General features: G+C 40.5%; 3 protein-coding genes across 6 annotated transcripts; 2 read left to right on the top strand and 1 right to left on the bottom strand.

Moving 5' to 3' along the window:
- Positions 1–3: 3 nt before the first annotated feature.
- On the top strand, positions 4–3230 carry LOC133422028 (uncharacterized). 2 transcript variants are annotated; one of them, XM_061711894.1, is made up of 10 exons: positions 4–120; positions 197–274; positions 365–397; positions 1253–1339; positions 1432–1529; positions 1627–1856; positions 1931–1987; positions 2674–2757; positions 2842–2907; positions 3026–3230. In XM_061711894.1, the coding sequence occupies exons 1-10, from the start codon at positions 58–60 to the stop codon at positions 3061–3063; spliced, it is 834 nt and encodes a 277-aa protein (XP_061567878.1). In that variant the 5' UTR covers positions 4–57; the 3' UTR covers positions 3064–3230. The 2 variants fall into 2 exon arrangements, with proteins under 2 accessions (XP_061567878.1, XP_061567876.1); XM_061711892.1 differs by having other exon boundaries at positions 2659–2757.
- On the bottom strand, positions 3215–10840 carry c21h17orf75 (chromosome 21 C17orf75 homolog). 3 transcript variants are annotated; one of them, XM_061711889.1, is made up of 10 exons: positions 10510–10840; positions 9233–9307; positions 8657–8782; positions 7713–7841; positions 7483–7543; positions 7257–7376; positions 6029–6093; positions 5781–5920; positions 5601–5704; positions 3215–4751 (listed from the first exon to the last, which is right to left on the bottom strand). In XM_061711889.1, the coding sequence occupies exons 1-10, from the start codon at positions 10650–10652 to the stop codon at positions 4536–4538; spliced, it is 1179 nt and encodes a 392-aa protein (XP_061567873.1). In that variant the 5' UTR covers positions 10653–10840; the 3' UTR covers positions 3215–4535. The 3 variants fall into 3 exon arrangements, with proteins under 3 accessions (XP_061567873.1, XP_061567875.1, XP_061567874.1); XM_061711891.1 differs by having other exon boundaries at positions 8657–8750; XM_061711890.1 differs by lacking the exon at positions 9233–9307.
- A 2612-nt stretch (positions 10841–13452) lies between these two features.
- LOC133422257 (BUB3-interacting and GLEBS motif-containing protein ZNF207-like) lies at positions 13453–19972 on the top strand. Its single transcript, XM_061712207.1, has 10 exons — positions 13453–13605; positions 14090–14216; positions 14301–14439; positions 14545–14727; positions 15914–15989; positions 16083–16135; positions 16271–16425; positions 17720–17947; positions 18163–18304; positions 18416–19972. Exons 1-10 carry the CDS (start codon positions 13565–13567, stop codon positions 18577–18579), a joined length of 1308 nt encoding a protein of 435 aa, XP_061568191.1. The 5' UTR covers positions 13453–13564; the 3' UTR covers positions 18580–19972.
- Positions 19973–20391: the final 419 nt, after the last annotated feature.

Raw genomic sequence — 20391 nt, 5'->3', positions numbered from 1 at the left:
TAGAGCGAGCGAAGGGAACTGGAGACCACAGTGAGAGCTCGTCTGTTTGGAGCAGACATGTCTGTCGATGGAACCAGGTTACTGTTTGAGGGTTTTTTGCAGAAAAGAAAAGATAATCTGGTGAGTTAAGACGACTTTTTGCCTTTGAGTGCGTGTGAGCAAACTTATGAGGCTGCTTTCTTTATTTTGTCTTTAGAAACTGAGGTGGGTCACTTACTGGTTCAGACTTCAGAACTCGACCTTGTTCTTCTACACTGAGAGGAATTGCAGTGCTGTGAGTTCAGCGTTGTGTGTCGTGTTCACAATACACGTATTATTCCAGTGTGTAGAATATCTGTTCTGATGGTAATAATTGTATTCACAGTCTCACCTGAGGGGTTATTACTACATATACACAGTAAGTCATCAACTGTTTCTTACATTAATCTAAAGAAAAACTGAATTACAGTTGTGAAATACAACCGAGAATACTGATTTAACATATATTTGAAAAGCATTTTATCTTTAACTACTTCCACCTGATAGGCCTTTTCATCACTACAGTTCCTCACTTCCACATCTAAACTTAATTCACATTTATTTAACAGCATGTTGAGGTTTTTTGTTATTTATTTTGAGCAGTTTTTAATTGCAAACAAGAAACAATACATTATATACTGCTCTTCTGTCAGGAGCTGCCTTCACAGCAGCCACTTTCACTTCTCTGAAATATAGATTGATGTTGTGGACGACATTGTGGTCTAGGCCATCGTGACAGTGAAGTGCTTCATGCAGTAAACCTTTTGTTGCAGCACTGACAGTTTCAAAACTATTGTCTGAACCTCCAAATGTTTAAGTATACTGTAGATGTCATGACATTTCAGAAAACACTAGCCATGTTTGAGTTCATCAAAAAAAAAACTCAAATGTTTTTTAAGGCATATTTGTCAAATTAGTTCTCCGTAATTTATTTTTCTTCTCGTAATTTTATGTAATGTGAAATGTTATCACAGTTTTTTAATAGTGTTATTTAGTTTTGTTCTCGTGTCCAGTGATTTTTGCCTCTCTGTTCCTCGGCACTAATAATATTGACATATTGATAATTCAAAGTAGGTACATTTTATGCTTTATGTGGTATGTGGTGCATAACTGGACGGGTGCAAACTTTAGACATGATGACTTTTATTTTTTCCATTTCACTGCCAAACCACTTTCACCACGCTGATGCTTTCTGTTTCTCTACTGGAGCATCTAACCTCTCACGTCTGCTCAGGTCCAGTCGGTGCGAGAAGTCAAGAAAAATGAGAGGAAGCGTTTTATGTTTGAAGTCATCATGACAAATGGAAAGAGAAAAATGCTGGTGGGTCTCTGGTGGGATTTAAGTGTGTGGCACATCTGCTGATGGAGCTCAAAGCTGACATAACCCTGTGTGTGGGGCGTGCGTGTGTGCAGGCAGCAGAGACGGCAGCTCTCAGGAAGGAGTGGGTTAGACACCTTTGGCAGGCCATGCAGCTCTCCACCTCTGGAGCGTGGGACTGCAGTTTCCCAGAGTGCGTAGGAAGAGGACTTTGGTCTCACGGCTTTACGTGATCTTCTCATACCTATTTTGACCTTTCGTGCTTTGAGAGTTCCCTTTCTGGCCCTCAGACTTCAGGCGTGTGAGCAGCGAGACAGGCCGAACAGCAGCACAGCCGTCTGCTCAGACAGCAGCAGCGTGCTGGAGTTTCCATCCGCTCGGCCGATCTCTGCCCCTCCTCCTTCAAACCACATCCACCCTGAAGCAAATAGCATCACCTCTCCTTTCTGCCCGTCCGAGGACCAGGACTGGGCCACTTACCAGAACATCTCACTACCCTCTAACGACCAGAGTCGTCATGGTAACCATTTAAAGTCACTCTACCTTCTCCTTGAGGATTATAGTTCAGCTTCATGCCAACTCCTCTTTTCCCAGATCAGACTTTCAGTGACCAACAAGATGGAGACTATGATGTTTTACCCTGCAGAAAAGGTATTATATAAAAATAACAACACATGCAGATGTCTGAGACGCTCATCATGTTAGTAAAGCAGATTAGTGAAACGATACTTCACTTTGGTATAGAAGCATGAAATTTGGCACAGATACTCTCCAAGGTCTACTCTTTAGGGAACAGGCGCGTGCCACTCAAAATTCCAAGATGGTGGCCCCAAAATCCAAGATGTCTGCCCAAAAATGTGTTTTTTCCTTTATAACTCAAAATGCCTTGGTTTTAAGTAACCCTACTGGAAATATCAGGTTATGAGAGTAACATTTTCATGAATCCATGTTCTCGTAACAACAATCAATCTTACAAAATTCTCACTTTTCCGGGTATATACAAGTTTCTGTATGATGTATCTCAAGAAACGTAATGAATACAGACATGTACTTTGTACCAAAATGTCCACAATACCCAACTTTATATTCAACTTTAATATATCTATGGGGCTAAAAATCAAGGCATTTTGAGTTATAAAGGAACAAGCAGGTTTTTGGGCGGTCATCTTGGATTTTGGGGCCGCCATCTTGGAATTTTGAGTGGCACGGGCCTGTTCCCTAAAGAGTAGACCTTGGAGAGTATCTGTGCCAAATTTCATGCTTCTATACCAAAGTGAAGTATCGTGTTGATAAAATGAGTTAATCTGCTGCACTATGTCAAGTGTTTTTGTGTTTAGACAGTTGTGGGCCCCCTCCATCAATAGAGTTAGATGAAGACATATATGACTGTCCCCGGTCTTACAGGAGCTCTGAACATGGGGGTGAGATACAGATGGTTCATTTAGTTAATTACTTATATCAGAATACTAACTGTTGATTTAATGGAAACGTTTTGTCCATTTCAGACCCCACAGATGGCATCTACGATGTACCAAGCTGTCTTCTGAGGACGGTGGATGACGACACCATAGGTAACCTCAACGTCAATCAAATAGTCTTCTTGGCAGGGGGAGGTCACTGTAAATACATAAAATAACCAGATGTACTGTAGCCACAGACATGTTCTCTTCTGCTTCTTTGTGGTTGCAGACGAGCAGTCAGAAGAGGGAATCTACTGGAGGATATGAGGTGCAGATTGAGGATGTTGGAGGCACGCAAAACTCGTCATCCATTTAATCTGCTGACACTATAAGACACTATCCCGCATGGCCAACATTTGTGTTTATGAAGGGGAAATGTAAATTAAATGTACATATTTGCCATCTATGGGCGGAAAAATACACACAACCTCAACAATGTGGCTCGACTGTGTTTATTTCAGCCCCATCTGTACACGTCTGAGAACCACACGGTCTTTCCTGACTGCAGAAAATAGGCAGTGCAGAAATGAGAACACGCATGCAAAGAGTGTCAGTCGCTCTAAAAATGAACAACAACGAAACAAGTTGTTTACACGCTACCAGGTTCACAGCTTAAACATATAAACCACCAACACTGATATTGCTCTGTTACATACTTTGGATAGAATTTAAAAGTAATAATCTGGGTTCAATCTTCAGCACACAGGCCTTTTGAAACGAAGAAAAACAATGTTACAGGAAGAGAAAATTAAACTTAAGTGGACTAATATATTTACCTGTGAGCTTATTTACAGCCACTACTTTTAAAGTATATTTTCTTTTCTCACTTAAGACTGTTTAAAACTACACACTCAGTACATGTAGTGAAAGGTCACAAAGGCCCCGTCTGTTCTCATGAACCGGAGCTACAAGAGGCTTTGAAGTTATCTGTAAACAGGAAATAATGTTCAAATAATATCCCCAAAAATTACACCATCTATATATATATATATATATATACACACACACACACACACAGCACTTTTAGAGAATTAAAAGACATCACATGGAATGTGATTATTACAGTTTCAGTATCCATCAGATTAAAAAAAAATAACATGGTAGTGCAGAGATATGGTAGAAATGTAAGAAACAAACAAACATAAAAGTGATTTGTGCATTATTCTCACAAGAATACAAATAAAACAAAAAAATGTCACGTTTGGACATCAGAGAAGTAAAAACTAACTTTACTTCAATGAGCAGAAGCTCTCATTTGGTTCAATTCTTGTCTTTCTTGTGATCCTTGTCAGCATTATTAGAAGAAATATTTGGCTCCTGGTATTTTAATATACACGTTTACACAACACAAGGAAGAGCTGGAAGCTCTGCAACTAAAGTCAAACTATTCTTTTCTATATTTACCTTCATTTTAGAAACCTTTCAAACTTAAAACTGTTAGTGTTTGTAGTGATGATAAAAGATAACCAGACAAAAAAAAGTTGTAGCTTTTTTGTTACAGTACATATTCCAGATCTGACCAACACTCATCTAACTCTCCAGCGACAGTAGAGGTGGAATAATGGTTTATCATTTTTACTTATTTTATGTTTTTGCCTTAACAGCTGACTCTTTCCAGTTTGTCACCACGGTAATATTTATTTTCTTTGAGCAAATTGAGGCTTTGAGGTTAGAGGGGTGTTCGTTCAGGAAGCTGGTTTAGGTGGACTTGTGACAGATGAGATGTTTTTGTGACAAACTCATGCCTGGGCCTGGGACTGTTCCCTGAGGAACTCCTCCAGGACAGCGATGATGCTGCAGGCTTCGGGCAGATCGCTGTGCTCTGCTCTGGCGTTCTGCAGCAGAACGTCCCCGTTTCCGCAGCCCTGCAGGAACTGACAGCAGCGAAACAGAGCGTAGTGACTCATCTCTGCCTGGCGCACAAAGCGCTTCAAGCTGTTCATGTCCTGGATGGCCTGCAGCACAGGAGATGGGGTTTTATGTAGAGGAAGTTCAAAGTAGACAGAGAGAGAAAAAAAAAAGGGAAGCGTTCAGGATAAAAAATTGTAACAATTGCAAGAACAAATCAAGTTATGTTGTATTTTCAATAACCCCAAACTTGCGGAACTGCATGTAATTCAAAAGTAAAGAAACTATGTCATGAGTATAGGAACAATTTTTCCTCTGTACAGCTATTTTTCTGAAAAAACTGAATATAATGTACTTAATTTTACAACAAATGCCTAATAACTAAAATTCACAAGACAGAAAACCGGATCCATCAGCTTAGGCCCTGTCCCAATACTCCCACTACCCCTCGTTTTCATCCCTACCCCTAAATTTTGCGCATTCCCGTGAAGGTAGTGGTGTCCCAATTCTTCTTTCCACCTAGGGGTAGTGAAGAAAAGTAGTGTAGTGGCTATGAATCTCTCCCTATGGATGTAGGGATTTCCGATCCTCACTAGTTTTCTAGGGACAGAAAAATTTCCCAGAATGCTTTTCGTCATCATTTGCGGACTGAATCAAAAAAAAAAAAACATGGCAGACATTTCTTATTTTTTAGTGAATAAAATCAATATTTTGAGTTAGTTTCTGCATAAAAATGCGTTTTGATAACATTTCTAGCGAGAAATATATATTTTACTTTCATAATATTCACTCAGTGAACGCACATAATCACTAGTTTGCCCGTTTGCTCTGCGTCGATGTTACGCGGCGACGCGCAGCGTACGCCATTAGGTGTAGTGAAAGAAAGTATGGGGAGTATTGGGATTAGGCCTTAAGCAGCTTTGCAAACCTTGCCATGGTCCACCTGTGTTCCTCACCTTGAGCTTGAAGTTCTCTAGAATCTGTCTGAGTAGGAAGGGATTGCAACGCTCTGCTGCGTTCAGAAACGCCTGAATCCAGTCATCGCAAAAACGGTTACTGACTGAAGAGACAGAACGTCTTTGTCAGGGGATATTCATAACTGGCCGTGTTTGCGTAGGTCCTAGCACCAGACCTACCGGTGTTGGTGAGTGTGGGTGGGCTGGTGGAGCAGTCAATGATCAGGTCAGTCTGCGTGTCCTCTGACATGGCTTTGCACAGAGACGCTGTTGTGGTGTCTTGCTGTGAAAGGCCCTGCAAACTGGCGGCTTTGATGAATCTAATGTCATAGAGAATATACCTCAGTTACATACTATACTGCAGGATACACACATGTTCCCAGGAATACTCTTATAGCTGCAGTAGGGGAATGTGGGCGTTATCTCACCTGGAGACATCTGCCTTTGTCCTGTCGTCTGAATTGATGACCTCCACGAGTATATGACTCAAAGCCTGGATGAAGAAAAAGGTTGGAAAACGTTTATGTTTAACATGAAACTAGATGGAAGCATTTAATAAAACTGTTTTATCACCTTACAGGATTAAATGAAGAAAAAAACAAAACAGACAAGAATAACACAATAAGAAACTTTTTTTTTGTTTTGAAAAGAGGGGAGAGGAAGTTCTATAGTTGGGGAACTGAGTGGCTGAAGACTTCAGCTCCGATGGTTTTCTAGCGGAAACAGGAACTTTATTCTCCATTTTAATTCTTCAAATTAGGCAGATGTGCATTCATAGGAAATGTTCAACAATCAGACGCTGCGGCCCGTTTTCAAAAAGGCTGGGCCACAGTGGATCATCTGTTTCAATCCTACCAGGTCTTCTGCATCTTTCTCCGTAATAGCAACCAACTGCATATCCTCTTTCAGCACATCCACAAATCTCCTCCTCAATCTTTTTTTCCCTCCTGCCTTGCGTCTTTGACTCCAGCATCCTTCTATCAGTGTATTTCACTGTCACTCCTCTTTATGTGTTAAGCCATCTCAGTTATCCTCTCTCACCGTGTCTCCAAGACATCCAACCCTGGCAATTCCTCAGACAAGCTCATTCTTAAATCGTATCCCTCGTCATTCCATAATAAATCCAAACATCTTCATTTCTACCACCTCCAACTCCGTTTCCTGTCTCTTGGTTTCACTACCGTCTTGTAAACCTTTCCCTTTCCTTTCACTGCTACTCTTCCATCACAGATTACTCCAGGCGCTCTTATTCAAACAATCCAGCTGCCTGTCCCTTCTTCTTTACCTCTTTTTCACACACTTCGTTGCTGTGAACAGCGCCAGCAAAGTAATTAAAATGCAGAGGCTTTTCCACCTCTGATCCTTGCATCTTCACCGTTTCACCCGATTCCTTTTCACTTAAAACGCATGTATTCTATTAACCGAGCTGTGAGAACATGCTTGTAAAAGGTGCTTTGAACAAAGAACTTCACAAACAGAAAATGGTGTCAACTTGTGAAAAAAGCTCATATGTCTCTTAAAATGATATCTGCATTAATACCTAACATAGTATCTGTCTTGTAAATACAGTCTATCTTAGCACCAGTAGCTCCCTTAAATGCCATTTCTATTAGTGCTCATCTTTATTTTGCAATCTGACGATGCAAAATGACTCACAGCGTGCAGCAAGAAGCTGATGTTGTTCTGGACCAGTTGCACCACTCGATGAATGTGCATCACAGATTCCTCGTACCACCGGCTCAGATAGGGTCGCACCTCCATATCAAAGTTCTCAAGCTACAACAAACACGAGTAGGGAGATTTTCAAATCTGACTGTAAAAATACATATAGAAAACTGTGGCTTCATTACAGTTTGTTCTTCTTTTGGTGCCTTTATTATACCTTTGGACTTTGCAGGCTGCTCTGGAGTCCTTGAACGTATTTATCAAGCTCTAATCTGAATGTGTTTCATGTCAAAGAATTATAAATACTGCTTACTTTTCAACTTGTACTTGTCTAGAAGCAATGTAAAAATACAATTATAAAACATTTTGTAAAATTGGGGATTATGCGTTACATTCATTTTGGAAGTTACTCATAACTTTGGTTGACTTCAAAGTGAAATAGGATATAAGTTCAGTCCTTTCTCAGACCCGCCCATAAAGCAGATGACATATCCATTGCCATCAGTGTCTGGCTGTTCAGGAGACTTTTCCTGCTCCAGGAGACAGCAGTAGCAGCCAACAGCCTTCTCTGGAATACTGGAAAGACAACAATTAGCACAACTGTGTCTGAAGTTTTCATTCTTGTTAAACTCACTCAATTAAATGTCCCAAAATCTGACCACATAATGATTGGGAGGACCAAAACTGACATAATTAATGGGAATGAGCAGGATCGGGCCAAAATCAAGACTATTGCACAACCGGCAGGGACACACTGGGATAAACACACATACTCCTCACATTTGTTGAAGTGTATATATATAATACTGCTCTTACTACCTTTTTGTTTTCGCAGTAAGCCCTCACCGAAGACTGAATATTGTCCAATGGATGATTTTCTAAAATTATCTATTCATGTTGTTTGGAGTAGCGGTAGTCAAAGGGACATTATAAAAACAAAGAAGCTAGCGTATATTAACTACAAATCTGGACATTATTATTATAATTAGTTTTAGTCTTTAGGTTGCACAATAGTCTTGATTTTGGCCCGATACTGCTTCTTCCTGTTTAGTGACCATTAGTAGACGAGATGCACTCCCTCCTCATCTGCATAATGAGGCAGAAATGCATAAGGTAAAATAAAAAGAGGAGACAAGGGAATGTAAAAACAAGGAATGCGTGTTTAAGGAAAATGAAAAACAAAATACATATATTTCTGCTTTTATTTTTAATTCAGTTTTGGACCTCCATATAGAGATGCCTGACACAAGGGTTCTTGTGCTGCCCCCATGTGGTCAGAGTAGTATTTTGACATAGACTGGCTTTAAATAAACTAAAAAAAAACAACAACTTTATTCTTTATATTCTTTATTCATCTTTAAAGAGCCCATGGGAATATGAAAATGTTATACCTTAGTTCCACAGTGGCGATGTTTCCCATTCCTCCCAGCAGGGCTCCTTTGCTCAGCCTCCTTGAAATGTAGGTGCGTAACTCTGGTTCTGCCTCTGGTGGAAGGCTGCTGTCAATTAGTGTCAAGCTGCAGGTCAAGCGACAGAGTTAGTCTGGACAGGAGCAGAGAATGCAAGCCACGAGGAGTTTGGAAGCCACTCAAAGTCGATGGAGAAGAGATGGAGAAAGCTGATGAGCATTAGCTATACATCAAACACGACACAACTGAGTCACATGGCTGCAACTGCGTCTGAGCGTTGCTACCGGGACCTATTGTGAATCTTTTCCACAACATTGTCCCCAGACATTTCAGGAAATTTATTTTTTATTTTCAAACAAATTCCCTTTGACACAGACACCATAGAGTTAGAGAGGCAGTTCAAGGCAATGTAACTCAGCAGCAGAGCAATGACCAATCAGAACAAAATCATGAGTGAAGACAGCATTGATTCCATGTTGATTGGATTTCGCTGACAGTCCATGGACACACCAACGCACAACAGTGAAAGCCAGAGAGAAACGACGGCTCCCGTATTACCTAAAGTCCTCCAGAATTGTTGTGGAGTCTGCACGTCTCTGGCTCCAAGCCACATTTTCCCCAGAAGCTTCAGATCTACGACAGTTGACAGTTTACTCATCACCTGCTCTTTTTCTTTTCATGTTTAAATTCGGTTTTATTTGAGGGACAACACCAGCTTTATTGTTTTTTTAAATTGATGGATGTCAACCTGCCAATGGGACTGGGACTTACGATGGAAATTGGCCACCTGAATATTATATAATATATTTACATGTAAAGGTTCATTAATATATGTGGCCCCATTAAAAAAAAAAAATGTATCTGGATAACTACAACAGCTTTAGACTCTCATACACTACAAAATAATCACTCCGTTGCACCAGAGGATCCTCCTGGTGGTTTTCATGATGAAAGAAATACATTTTAAGCAGTACTCGAGTTGTAAAAGAAAATCGGGGGGGGTGGTGGATTTTATCATATGGGGACAGATAATTTGTGCTGATTACAAATAATATAATATATTACAAATAATAGCACTGACCAAAACACCTGCAGAAATACTGCAGGAATGACATAGCAGTAGTTAAATGCAGCCTTCTGTAAGCTTTAAATATCCACTGGGCTTACATCAAATACATCAAAACACAACAATAAAAAACAGTTTTCTGAACTTATCAATATGCCTCTGTCCTTCACAGGTTAAGTAAAATGGATCACTGCAAAAACTCAAAATCTTAACAAGAATATTTGTCTTATTTCTACTTAAAATGTCTCATTTTAGTAAAAAAATCTTATTACACTTAAAACAAGACTCATCACTGGAAAAAAAAATGTCACCTGTTTCAAGTAGATTTTCACTTGAAATAAGTAGAAAAATCTGCCAGTGGAACAAGATTTTTTTTGCTTGCAATGAGAAGATAAATCTTGTTCCACTGGCAGATGTTTCTACTTATTTCAAGTGAAAATTTACTTGAAACAGGTGAAAATTGTCAAATAAGTTATTTTTCTGGTGTTATTTTTCTGGTGATGACTCTTAATGTTGAAATAGCAGTAAAACCACATTCATTGATGAAATGACATAAGGGAGGGAAAGGGAGGATGGCAGTTTTACAGGGGGGATGATTTTTACTGTTTTTATTTCAGGGGGGATGCCACCCCCCCTCAACTCGAGTGCTGATTTTAAGACATGTATTACACAGTAATAACAATAATAACAATCCTCCCCACCATGCATGCTGGGTGATTGCAGCTGCAGAACCTGCCAAACACCAGAAACGTGTCTTATTGATCGTTACCTTGTGCCTTGATAAAGATAAATGGCGTAGTAGCAGTTGAGCTGGATTTTCTGGTTGTATCCAGAAATGTCTTCGCTGTCAAAGTCATCTTTCTCCTCCACGTCGATGGAGTCCTGGAACGAGGAGGTCTGGGAGGTAAACATGCTGCTACCACCGGCTACAGCGGCAGATATATGGACCTGTTTCAGTCTACAGCTCCGCTTCGCGGGCGGAGACGCACTGCCGAGTCGCGGGGGTTATTTAGAGGTGTTATTAAAGGGGTTTGTTGGTTTAAAAGCGATAAAACTGCTCGAAGGTACTTCACCAGCTTCCGTTTGGTGCACGGACTGGGCAGGTCTCCCGCGTACGTTGGAAAATATGTCCGACGAAACAGACTTCCCCTACAAAGGTTCCGGGGCCTACCGTGTAGTCAGTGAACAAACTCGTCTAACCATAGAACCATGTCATCGTCTAAAGATCCTGGGCTATTAAAGTGGTTTAATTTCCAATACTGTGAGGATTTGAGGTTTCATTAATCAATTTTCAGCTGCGTTGTTAAAAGAATAAAAATAAAAATTCCTAGAAGACCAACTGGGTAAAAAAGATATTCATAGTTTATTTGTTAAAAGGCTTCCTACTTTCACCCTAATCACCAAAATTCCAAGACTCATTGGTGTCGTTTAGTGGGTGTCTTGTTTTGCATGATTTGAGGACAATGTGTGGAACCTCTGAAATGCTATCGAAATAAAATAAATGCATAAATAAATCAAATAAAACAAATCTTGTGTGGAGGAGAAGAAAAAGGAAAACCAAATGGAGGTTTGTTGATTGTGTTGCCTGCAATTTTATACTATTATGGAGAGTATTATTGATTTTTATAGTTGTGTATAATAAAAGACTGGGAAAACCCGATGGTTAACTAATCCTAAAAAAAATCTTCAATTTTTTTAAATGTAATTTACCCATGTTTGATGTTAGTAATTCTTTCATTTTGGTTTAGCTCTTTCTTATCAATTAGTAAACATTCTCATTTAGGCTATAGGCCAAAGTTTTACAACATTTTTTTTTGTTTTTTCTTTTTGTCTTTTTGTGGCCATTTCACATGTCTTAGTAGAATTAGAAAGACTTTATTGTCATTGCATGTCAGAAATTTGGAACGCATTGCCATTTTGTGCCACAATAAATAAAATGCCATAGATAAAATAAAATAAGATAGAATAAAATAATTTAAAAATAGAAATAAAAGCAAGGCAGAGTAAAATGACATTTACAGTGTCTGTATTCTTGTTGTATGATTTCACCAGGATTTGTTCTTATGGATTGGTATTAGTAATTAGCAATGAATTTATGTCATTTATGTCACATTTTTTCTTTACATATTTCTATATTTCTGTGACCATTATACTCAACTTAGGTTATGAGCCATGGTGAACTTTGATCGACATAAGACATAAGATGGCTGTGGACGATGTCATCGAGGGTTTACCAGTTACACCAGAGTCATACAGTCTACGGTGAACAACAACTAACCCTAACTAACTAAAAAAAGACATAATGTAATCTGTCTCCAAGGTCGCTCCGTGGATGCACACCCAACAAACTGTGAAAACAGTTGACAAGTGAAGGGATTTGGGAAAATTGGAAAAATCTCTTCAGACACCCAAAATATATGTTATCGAGTATATCAAATGTAAAAAAGAGGATATGTGTCCTTTAATCCACCCAAGGCCGGATTATCCATATACTGAACCAGGCGAGCGCCCAGGGCCACCAGCCAATGAGGGGGCACCAAATCAAATGACTAACTGGACCATATATGTCATATTTGGTTATTTTCTATATATATTTGCTGGAAGAGGAGCAAACTGGCACAGCAGTAACCAATGATATAATAAAAATACTTGAAAGTAATAATAATAAAATAAAAAGAATTGTGTTTGAGTGAGTGTGCTGTTCCCTACCTTCACATCAGCTCATTCAGGAGGCCTGTTTGATTGTTTAGTCATATGCTGTAATAGTTTTGCATGTAGTCCTCAGACAGGCCATATATGATGGAAATGATGATAGTTAACATGTGGTGTTACATCTGCATGTGAGTTGCATTTTGATTGAAGCATCAGTGTAGTATGGTGTTTGTAGACTCATCTGTGGTGTTACTCTTAGTTGGTTGGTTGTCCTACATTTATTTGTAGTACGAGTGTTGAGCATGTACATCAGCAATACGTTCATGTAAATCTATGGTCTTTATAACCATAGTAAATTTGCCTTTTTTTTACCGTAAAATGTGGGAGGAGGGGGGAACTTCAAGTTTGGTCACCCTGGGGAACCACACTGGGTTAATCCGGGTCTGAATCTATGGAGGTAGATTTGTGTCTTAATTATTCAATCAAAAAAAAGATTGCTTCAATCAAAAAATATATTTTGAATGAAAAAAAATTCACTTCAATCAAAAAAAATGATTTCAATTAAAGAAAAAAAGTGTATGAATGCAAAAAAATATTTGAGACTCAAAAAAATGCATTTGAACACTTGAAATGTTTATTTGATAGAAGTGAAGTTTGGGCCATATTATGGGTAGGACATTTGTGTCTTTATCATTTAATCAAAAAAGAAGTTGCTTCAAAAAGAAAAAAAATATTTTTAATGAAAAAAAATCACTTAAAAAAAGAAAAAACTTTTTCAATCAGAATAAAATTGTTTGAATGCAAAAAAATATTTGAGAACCAAAAAATTGCATTTGAACAATTTTTTTCTTTTATTGAAATTTTTTTTTTGATTGAAGTGAATTTTTTTTTATTGAAAATATATTTTTTGATTGAAGCCATCGTATTTTGATTGAATAATTAAGACACAAATCTACCTCCATATGAATCCCCCCTAATACTGAAGAAGTCTTCATGAACTGAGTAGGTGCAGTGCGCGGTGTGTCCAGCAGGGGGCGCCGCGGCGCCGCCGCGCCTCCCGGCTCGTCGGCAGAGCTGACGCCATCTTCCTGTAGCTGGTTTGTTTTGGTGTGTGTTGTCTCCATTTGGATCCCGTTTGCTGAATTAGCGGTCGACCTGACGGAGCAGAAATCATGGGAAGAAAGAAGAAAAAGCAAATGAAGCCTTGGTGCTGGTATCCTTTTCCTAATCCTGCTCGCACCGCCTGGTGTGACAGTGTTGCAGCTCTCAGCCTCTTATTCCTATGAAGTGACGTTTACTTGCTAACCTCCCTGTCACTAAAGGCTGATTTATGGTTCTGCGTTACACCAACGCAGAACCTACGGCGTAAGGTACGCGGGGACGCACACCGTACGGTGCGCGTCGCCGCGTAACCTACGCCGTACCCTACGGCGTGAGCTCTGCGTCGATTTAACGCAGAACCGTCCAGCAGGCTCACAACATGCCCAATATGTGCATTCATCTCCAATATAAGTCATTTTTGAGGGGACTGCATGCCGTGACGGGATATATTTAAGACCAGCAGAGAAAGTCTTTGTGTCTGTACAGAGTTAATAATTACAGTATCGGCATAAACGTATGCAGGGCACTTTTAGCTGTGAAATACTGTCATAATCATCAATTTTATCTTTGGAAACTTTCCTCAACCATCGTGTCAGGTACTGTAATAGAGATTTTGACGATGAAAAAATTCTCATTCAGCACCAAAAGGCCAAACATTTTAAGTGCCACATCTGTCATAAGAAGCTGTACACCGGCCCTGGACTCGCTATTCACTGCATGCAGGTGAGATCAGCCCTGATTACTGGAGGAAGTGGAAAATAACAATTATAACACACGCAAGGGTTAAAATGACTGCCTCTTTACTAGGTGCACAAAGACACCATTGATGGAGTTCCTAATGCAATACCTGGAAGAACAGATATTGAACTGGAAATATATGGCATGGAGGGTATTCCTGAGAAAGACATGGAGGAGAGAAGAAGACTGCTGGAGCAAAAGAACCAAGGTATTATTATTATTATTGATTGTTGTTACTTTAATCATCTGAACACAAGCAAGTACTGTTTTGCTCAGAACTGCTCAAGAGACCGACTCTGCTTCTTATGTTCAGAGTTTCAGAAGAAAAAGCAGAACCAAGATGACTCTGATGAAGACGATGAGGACGATGAGCCTGGCACCTCGTTCCAGCAGCCTCCTGCATGTCAGCCACAGGGAGGTTACATCCCGCCCCTCACCCAGCCCGGCATGCCCCCCGGCTCTGGTGTGCCAGGAATACCACCAGGTGGATACTCAGGTGAGCAACAGTTCCACTGTTTCAGCTGGAAGAAGAACCACCGTCCTGCGTGTTTTCACAATCAGCTTTACCGGCCTGGTTTGCAAATAGAAAATACGGCCTTTGTGGTGGTTTACCCTGCTTTCTGTGTGCAGAGAGAGGAACATTCAGAATTTAAATCAAAATATGTACACAAATAGCCTCACTGTTTGTGTCTTTAACCGTCCCATAAGTTGGCAAATCCGAACATTACAGTGATGGAAGCACACAGAACAGACCAGAATATTAAAGTGTAAAAAATGAACAGCAGTTTGTGGTGGTGGGGGGTTCAGGTCCTGGCACACTGCACCAGAAACCTGAAGCATGTTATTGGGAACTGTAAGAAGCGGAAGAGTAGGGAGGGTTCTCCTCAAGTCCACTATCATCTCCATAGTGGCTCTGACCACTACAGGACCAGCTGCTCCATCTCCTTCCTTCATGCAGACTCATCATTGCTCTGAATAAAACAGATGAGGTTTGTGTCATATGCAAACTTCAGGGGCTTCACAGAAGGGCTCCCTGTGTTGGAGTGTTGGAGTCAAAGTAAAGGGAGAAAAGCAGTGGGATGAGGAGACGCCCCTGGGGTGCACCTGTGCCGGTAGTCTGTGTGTGTGGGGCTTCTTTTTTTTTGTGGACATTTTCCTGTTAAAATACACCTGACTGGATGACCATCAGCTTGCTATCAACGTCTTCACAAGTCTGTCAATAGTCCGCTGATTTGAGTCAGGTGTGCTAGAGCAGAGCATCATCTAAAACATGCGGTATTTCATATGTCTTTATGGCACCTGGTTTTTATGCCTTATCATCATGCCATGTTTCACCAACTACTGCTACTACTGCAAGCTACTGTACTGAGGTTGCCGTGTGTCTACGGAGCTTTGATGGCAGTGTGAATTAGCAAGATTGAAATCCTTGGACTCCAGATGCATTGGCTTCCTGCTTAATGAAATGTGACTGTAAAGTGTAATGTCATTCATTACACTAGATTTATCATAATTTCAGTTTTGACAAATGTAGAAAAACACGTTTTGGTTGACGCTGATAAAGAAATATCTAATATGCATGGCAACATATTTCTAATACATATTCCAGTTCTTTACTAAGTGGTAATGGAGTGTATTTTGCTCTGCAGTAATGCATGTGATAGCATGTAATATCCTTGTTTCAGGTATTCACCCGATGATACCCGGTGCTCCACCAATGATGCCAGGATTACCCCCTGTGATCCCAGGAATGCCTCCAGGGTAAAGGACTATTCATCATAAATGTGCTTTAATTAATCATTTGAACATATTGTATTCATTTAATCCTGGATGTTGTCCTCTTTATGTAATAAGCATGATACCAATGGGTAGGATGATGCCTCCAATGATGCCGGGCGTGCCCCCAGGTAATGTCCCACCATCCTACAGAACACAATCGTCTTCATGCTGTTGCAAAAGAACAAAACCAACAGATGTTATGTCAGAGCACTGCTGCGGTGAGTGTTTCCCCACTTGCGATTAATTTGTTTTGCTGGTATCAGGCATCCCTCCTCCAGTGGGCCACCGTCCCGGCATCACACACATGCCTCAGGTTCCTCCTGCTGCAGGTGTCCTGACCAGACCTGCAGTCGCTGCTGCCAGTGCCCTCTCAGTCCAGCCCGACTTAACAAAACCTCTCTTCCCCAGTGTTGGACAGGTAACATCTTCATGACGCCGCACACTGCTCATGTTCCATCGCAAATCAGAGGTCTGCAAATATTTTGGGTTTTTTGAGTGGGGGGTTTGGGTTTGAAGTAGGGTTAACGGTTTATGATCTGTGATCTCTGGGATCGCTAGACACTATACTAACTACTTATAGATAAAAAACACAACTACTTTCAAACTGAAAAACATTATCCAGACTGAGAGGTTTGTTTAAAATGTATGAAATAATTGTGAACCAGCATTGAGTGAAAAGGAGATGGAAACATAGAGTTAAAAAATAATCCAGAGATGGTCGACGCATATCAATCTAATACACAAACAAAAATATTAAAGTCAAATCTGTGAAGAACCAAAATGAAATCTCAAGACCATGACAACGTCGCCCTCTATACCAGGGGTGTCAAATGTGCGGCCCGGCCCGAGAGAGATTTTCATGTGGCCCGCGAGAAGTTTCCAACGCAAAAAAACGAAATGTTAATTTACTAAAAAGGAAGGCATAAATAATTGCCATGAATCGCAGCATATCCGATAATATATTTCTTCTACAAAGCCATCGTTATTCCACAAAGAGAGCAGTTTGACATTTTTTTAGTTTTTCTAGAATGCATTTTGCTGATTTTATTTCTTTGTAGACGGTCGTTTATTTTTATTAACTGACTACTATTATATATTTTCGCAGGAAAAATATCACTGCTAAAAAAGATGATAGAATACGAGGATAGTGACAAAGTAAAACAGTTAAAAAAGAACTTTTGACTTTTTCGGCACACTGGCGTAAATATCCACGCCAATTTTTAAAAATAAATACACTTAATTGTACTGGAAAAATCTCTAAATCACAAAGAAACACTCTCGTATGTAATAAGAAAGATTTTGCTTTTAATTAAATTTCCTATAAAAAAGCAAAATATAAAAAAAACATACTTGTTTCTGTTTATCTTTGTAAAATGATATTAAAAGTATCTTACATAATTTGAAAAAAAATGAGAAATTTCAAGAAAAGATCCTGAAGAAATATGTTTTACATAATTAGAGTGTAAACAAAGTGCATATTTCCTTTAAAATTAACTAAACTGATATTGGATTAGATAACAATAGTAAAAAAAAAAAAGAATTAGAAAAAACAAAATTTGCACCGTTTTTGTAATTTTGAGCGTGCAACCCGCGAGAAAAAAATGGGTCAAATCCGGCCCGCCAAGCAAAATGAGTTTGACACCCCTGCTTCTATACCATTAAAACACCTCTTAGCAGAATCTCTCTCACGTGCCTTTGCTCTCCCCCCTCAGAGCCAACAGACGGTGTCAGCGTCCCCCCACACTTCCCCCCCCGCCACCTCCGACCCCTCCAAGCCCACATTCCCCGCCTACACTCAGGCCACTGCAGCCGTGGCCAGTCCCAAGGCCGGCGGCAGCACGCTCTCTAAACCTCCCTCCACTGTGACCAGTAAGCCCGCCACCCTCACCATCTCCACTGGTACCAGTAAGTTGATCCACCCAGATGAAGATCTCTCTCTGGTAAGTACTGCAGCTGGAACTGTGTCTTTACACGTTTTTGGCAGTAAGTAGATCCACAGTTTAAGAAAAAAAGAAAATAAAAACAGTCAGCATTATGGTATTTGTGATATGAGCCTCTTGAACAAAACTGAGTTATATTTTTGACTTGTCCTGGTTAAGCTACAGAACTGCAGTGTTAAAACACCCTTCCTCTCGTCGCTCTCTGCATGTTGCAGGAAGAGCTGCGGGCTCAGCTGCCCAGGTACCAGTGCAGTCTCCCCCGCCAAGGCCAGAGCGTTTCTGCTGCCGCCCCGTCAGCGGCTGCCGTCGGCAGCATAATGGCTCCTCAGCAACTCACCGCGGCAAATCCCATACCTGGTATACACGTTCTGCTCATATAAAAGTGGACTCTTTAAGTGTAACATAAACGATGCATGGTTTTTGCTTCTAATTTGGGATTCAGACACCAACACGTCTGTTTTCTTGCAGGCCAGTTTGGAGGTCCGTCACAGGGGATGCCGGCGTATGTACCAGGCCAGATGCCTCTATTCGGACAGGCCCCTCCCGCGGTTCCTCCAGGGTTTCAGGGAGCCCCTCCACGTCCACCCATGGGTATGAGGCCTCCTGTCATGTCTCCTGGAGGTCGCTACTGAAGTCTGTTCTTCTCTCTTCAATAGGTTTGGACACTGAACCATTTTCTTATGTGCTCAGCTGCTATCAGATACAGCAGTATTGGTATAGCAGTGCCACACTGTACTGACTATTCTACTACTAAGCTATGTGGAGGAGATGCTGAATAAACAGCAAGCAGAAGAGCTATACAGGCATCATAGAGCACATGGGAAATATATGCACTGTATCTAACTGTTTAACCTGATTCTGATCCAATACAATCTCTGTTCTTTGGCTTTTTTTCCTTCTCATGTTTCATTCAGGTGTAGAGAAGTGTAGTAGATATGGTTCGTAGTATTGTGAAGGCGCTGGAGTAACATGGGCAGTACCCCTCCCCCCCTTTATCAAGGCAAGTTTTATGTAAATACATTTCTGTTATAAGCTGAATGATGGGGCCTTCACAGCACGTAGTGCTGTTGGACTTCTGTCCCCAACTTTGTTTGGTGAGGGCTTCCAGGAACTGTTCATGTTTTCGTTATGTTTTCTGTTCATGGTTTTAAGAGGAAAATGGTCACTTAACCGTAAGTAGATGAGAAATTAAATGAAACGATACATGTACTGTTGTGAAACTGTATTCTAATAAACTCTGGGAAAAATTTAAGACTCCTTTTTTGCACGATGTTAGTGGGTAAAGAGACGGCGCAGCAGGTTTGTACTCATTTCTAAACCATGTGACATTTGTTTTTTTCTTGTCTTGGAGGTGAATCAGTAACAGAAATGTTTTGCTTTTGAAAAGTTCCAATTAAGCTCTGATTGTAAACAGTCAGTTAAATCTACACGTCTCTGTACGTCGCACCGGCTGAGTGAGTGCGTTGTGCAGCTGAAGTGACATCCGAGTCGAGAGTGACTGCAGTGCTAAAACCCAGATTTCTCTTCTCCCTGTAGCAATGCCATGGGAAACTGGTTGATTCCCTCTCTCAGTGTAGCCCTGTTTCAGCCCGAGGCAAGTGTCACTATTTTCTGTCTTCTCATTCATTACCAGGGGCCCTCACAGCGCACACGCTGTTGGATATCCATGTCCCCAAACTTGCAGCAAGTTTGGCGAAGGCCCTTGTTTGCTATGTTGCATCTAAGTATCACATTCTTCAGCCATGTTAGCTCATGTAGATCAAAAAATCTTTCCTGTTAGGCTGTTTTCTGTCATATCTTCCATATTTTCACCGATGAGAGCACCAGGAAGCTTTGCTTTCATTTACTAGCTCTTTCCTGTCCTGAGTATTTAGAGCTTTTAAATGAAACTCCTCTCTTTTAAAGCTTTGTATTTTTCTCCCTCACTGTACAGTCTTGGCTTGGTCAACAGTCTTAATACCCGCAGCCACTTTTTGAATTAAATGTGTGCTGGGAAGTGTGGATGAACCAATAACTTCTATGTTTGTAAAATGGCTTTACTTGTTTTTGCCATCAGCTGTCCTGGCTGTTGATCTCTTGATTTTTAACTACTCACATGAAGGAGAATCTCTGCCAGGAGCAGGTTAGTTCAAGCTGTAAGTACTGCCACCGTAACTTTAATTTCCATCAAGCTATGTTTGGTGTGCTCACAAGAGGCTGTGATGTCTGTGAACGTTTTCAGTAGACGAAAAAGAGCCTTGGAACAATCTGAAACTTGGACGGCCAGTCATTTATTATGTTCTGGAGGTTTGCATCACAGTCATAGTTCCTGCTAGAGCGTGCAGCACTAGCAGTGGTGTCTTATTGAAGAAATCAAGCCTATAAGAACCAGAGGGAGGTGGCATTCATTGGTAAGTATTGACAAGGTGTTTCATGGGAAACTTTTATATTACGAAAGTATCTCT

The sequence above is a fragment of the Cololabis saira genome, chromosome 21 (genome assembly GCF_033807715.1).
Source record: "Cololabis saira isolate AMF1-May2022 chromosome 21, fColSai1.1, whole genome shotgun sequence".
Classification (NCBI taxonomy): domain Eukaryota; kingdom Metazoa; phylum Chordata; class Actinopteri; order Beloniformes; family Belonidae; genus Cololabis; species Cololabis saira.
Note: the sequence above shows the minus strand (reverse complement) of the source record. Positions and strands in the feature narration are given on the sequence as shown.

Excerpts from the sequence above, each read along its gene's own strand:
- LOC133422257 (XM_061712207.1), top strand. The coding sequence starts at position 13,565 with ATGGGAAGAAAGAAGAAAAAGCAAATGAAGCCTTGGTGCTG. Across the intron at positions 14,440-14,544 it reads GCTGGAGCAAAAGAACCAAG|AGTTTCAGAAGAAAAAGCAG; the intron begins GTATTATTATTA and ends TCTTATGTTCAG. Across the intron at positions 18,305-18,415 it reads CGCGGCAAATCCCATACCTG|GCCAGTTTGGAGGTCCGTCA; the intron begins GTATACACGTTC and ends GTTTTCTTGCAG.
- LOC133422028 (XM_061711892.1), top strand. The coding sequence starts at position 58 with ATGTCTGTCGATGGAACCAGGTTACTGTTTGAGGGTTTTTTGCAGAAA. Across the intron at positions 275-364 it reads CTGAGAGGAATTGCAGTGCT|TCTCACCTGAGGGGTTATTA; the intron begins GTGAGTTCAGCG and ends TTGTATTCACAG. Across the intron at positions 1,340-1,431 it reads ATGGAAAGAGAAAAATGCTG|GCAGCAGAGACGGCAGCTCT; the intron begins GTGGGTCTCTGG and ends GCGTGTGTGCAG.
- c21h17orf75 (XM_061711889.1), bottom strand. The coding sequence starts at position 10,652 with ATGTTTACCTCCCAGACCTCCTCGTTCCAGGACTCCATCGACGTGGAG. Across the intron at positions 7,377-7,482 it reads GCAGCCTGCAAAGTCCAAAG|CTTGAGAACTTTGATATGGA; the intron begins GTATAATAAAGG and ends TGTTTGTTGTAG. Across the intron at positions 4,752-5,600 it reads TAGAGAACTTCAAGCTCAAG|GCCATCCAGGACATGAACAG; the intron begins GTGAGGAACACA and ends CCTGTGCTGCAG.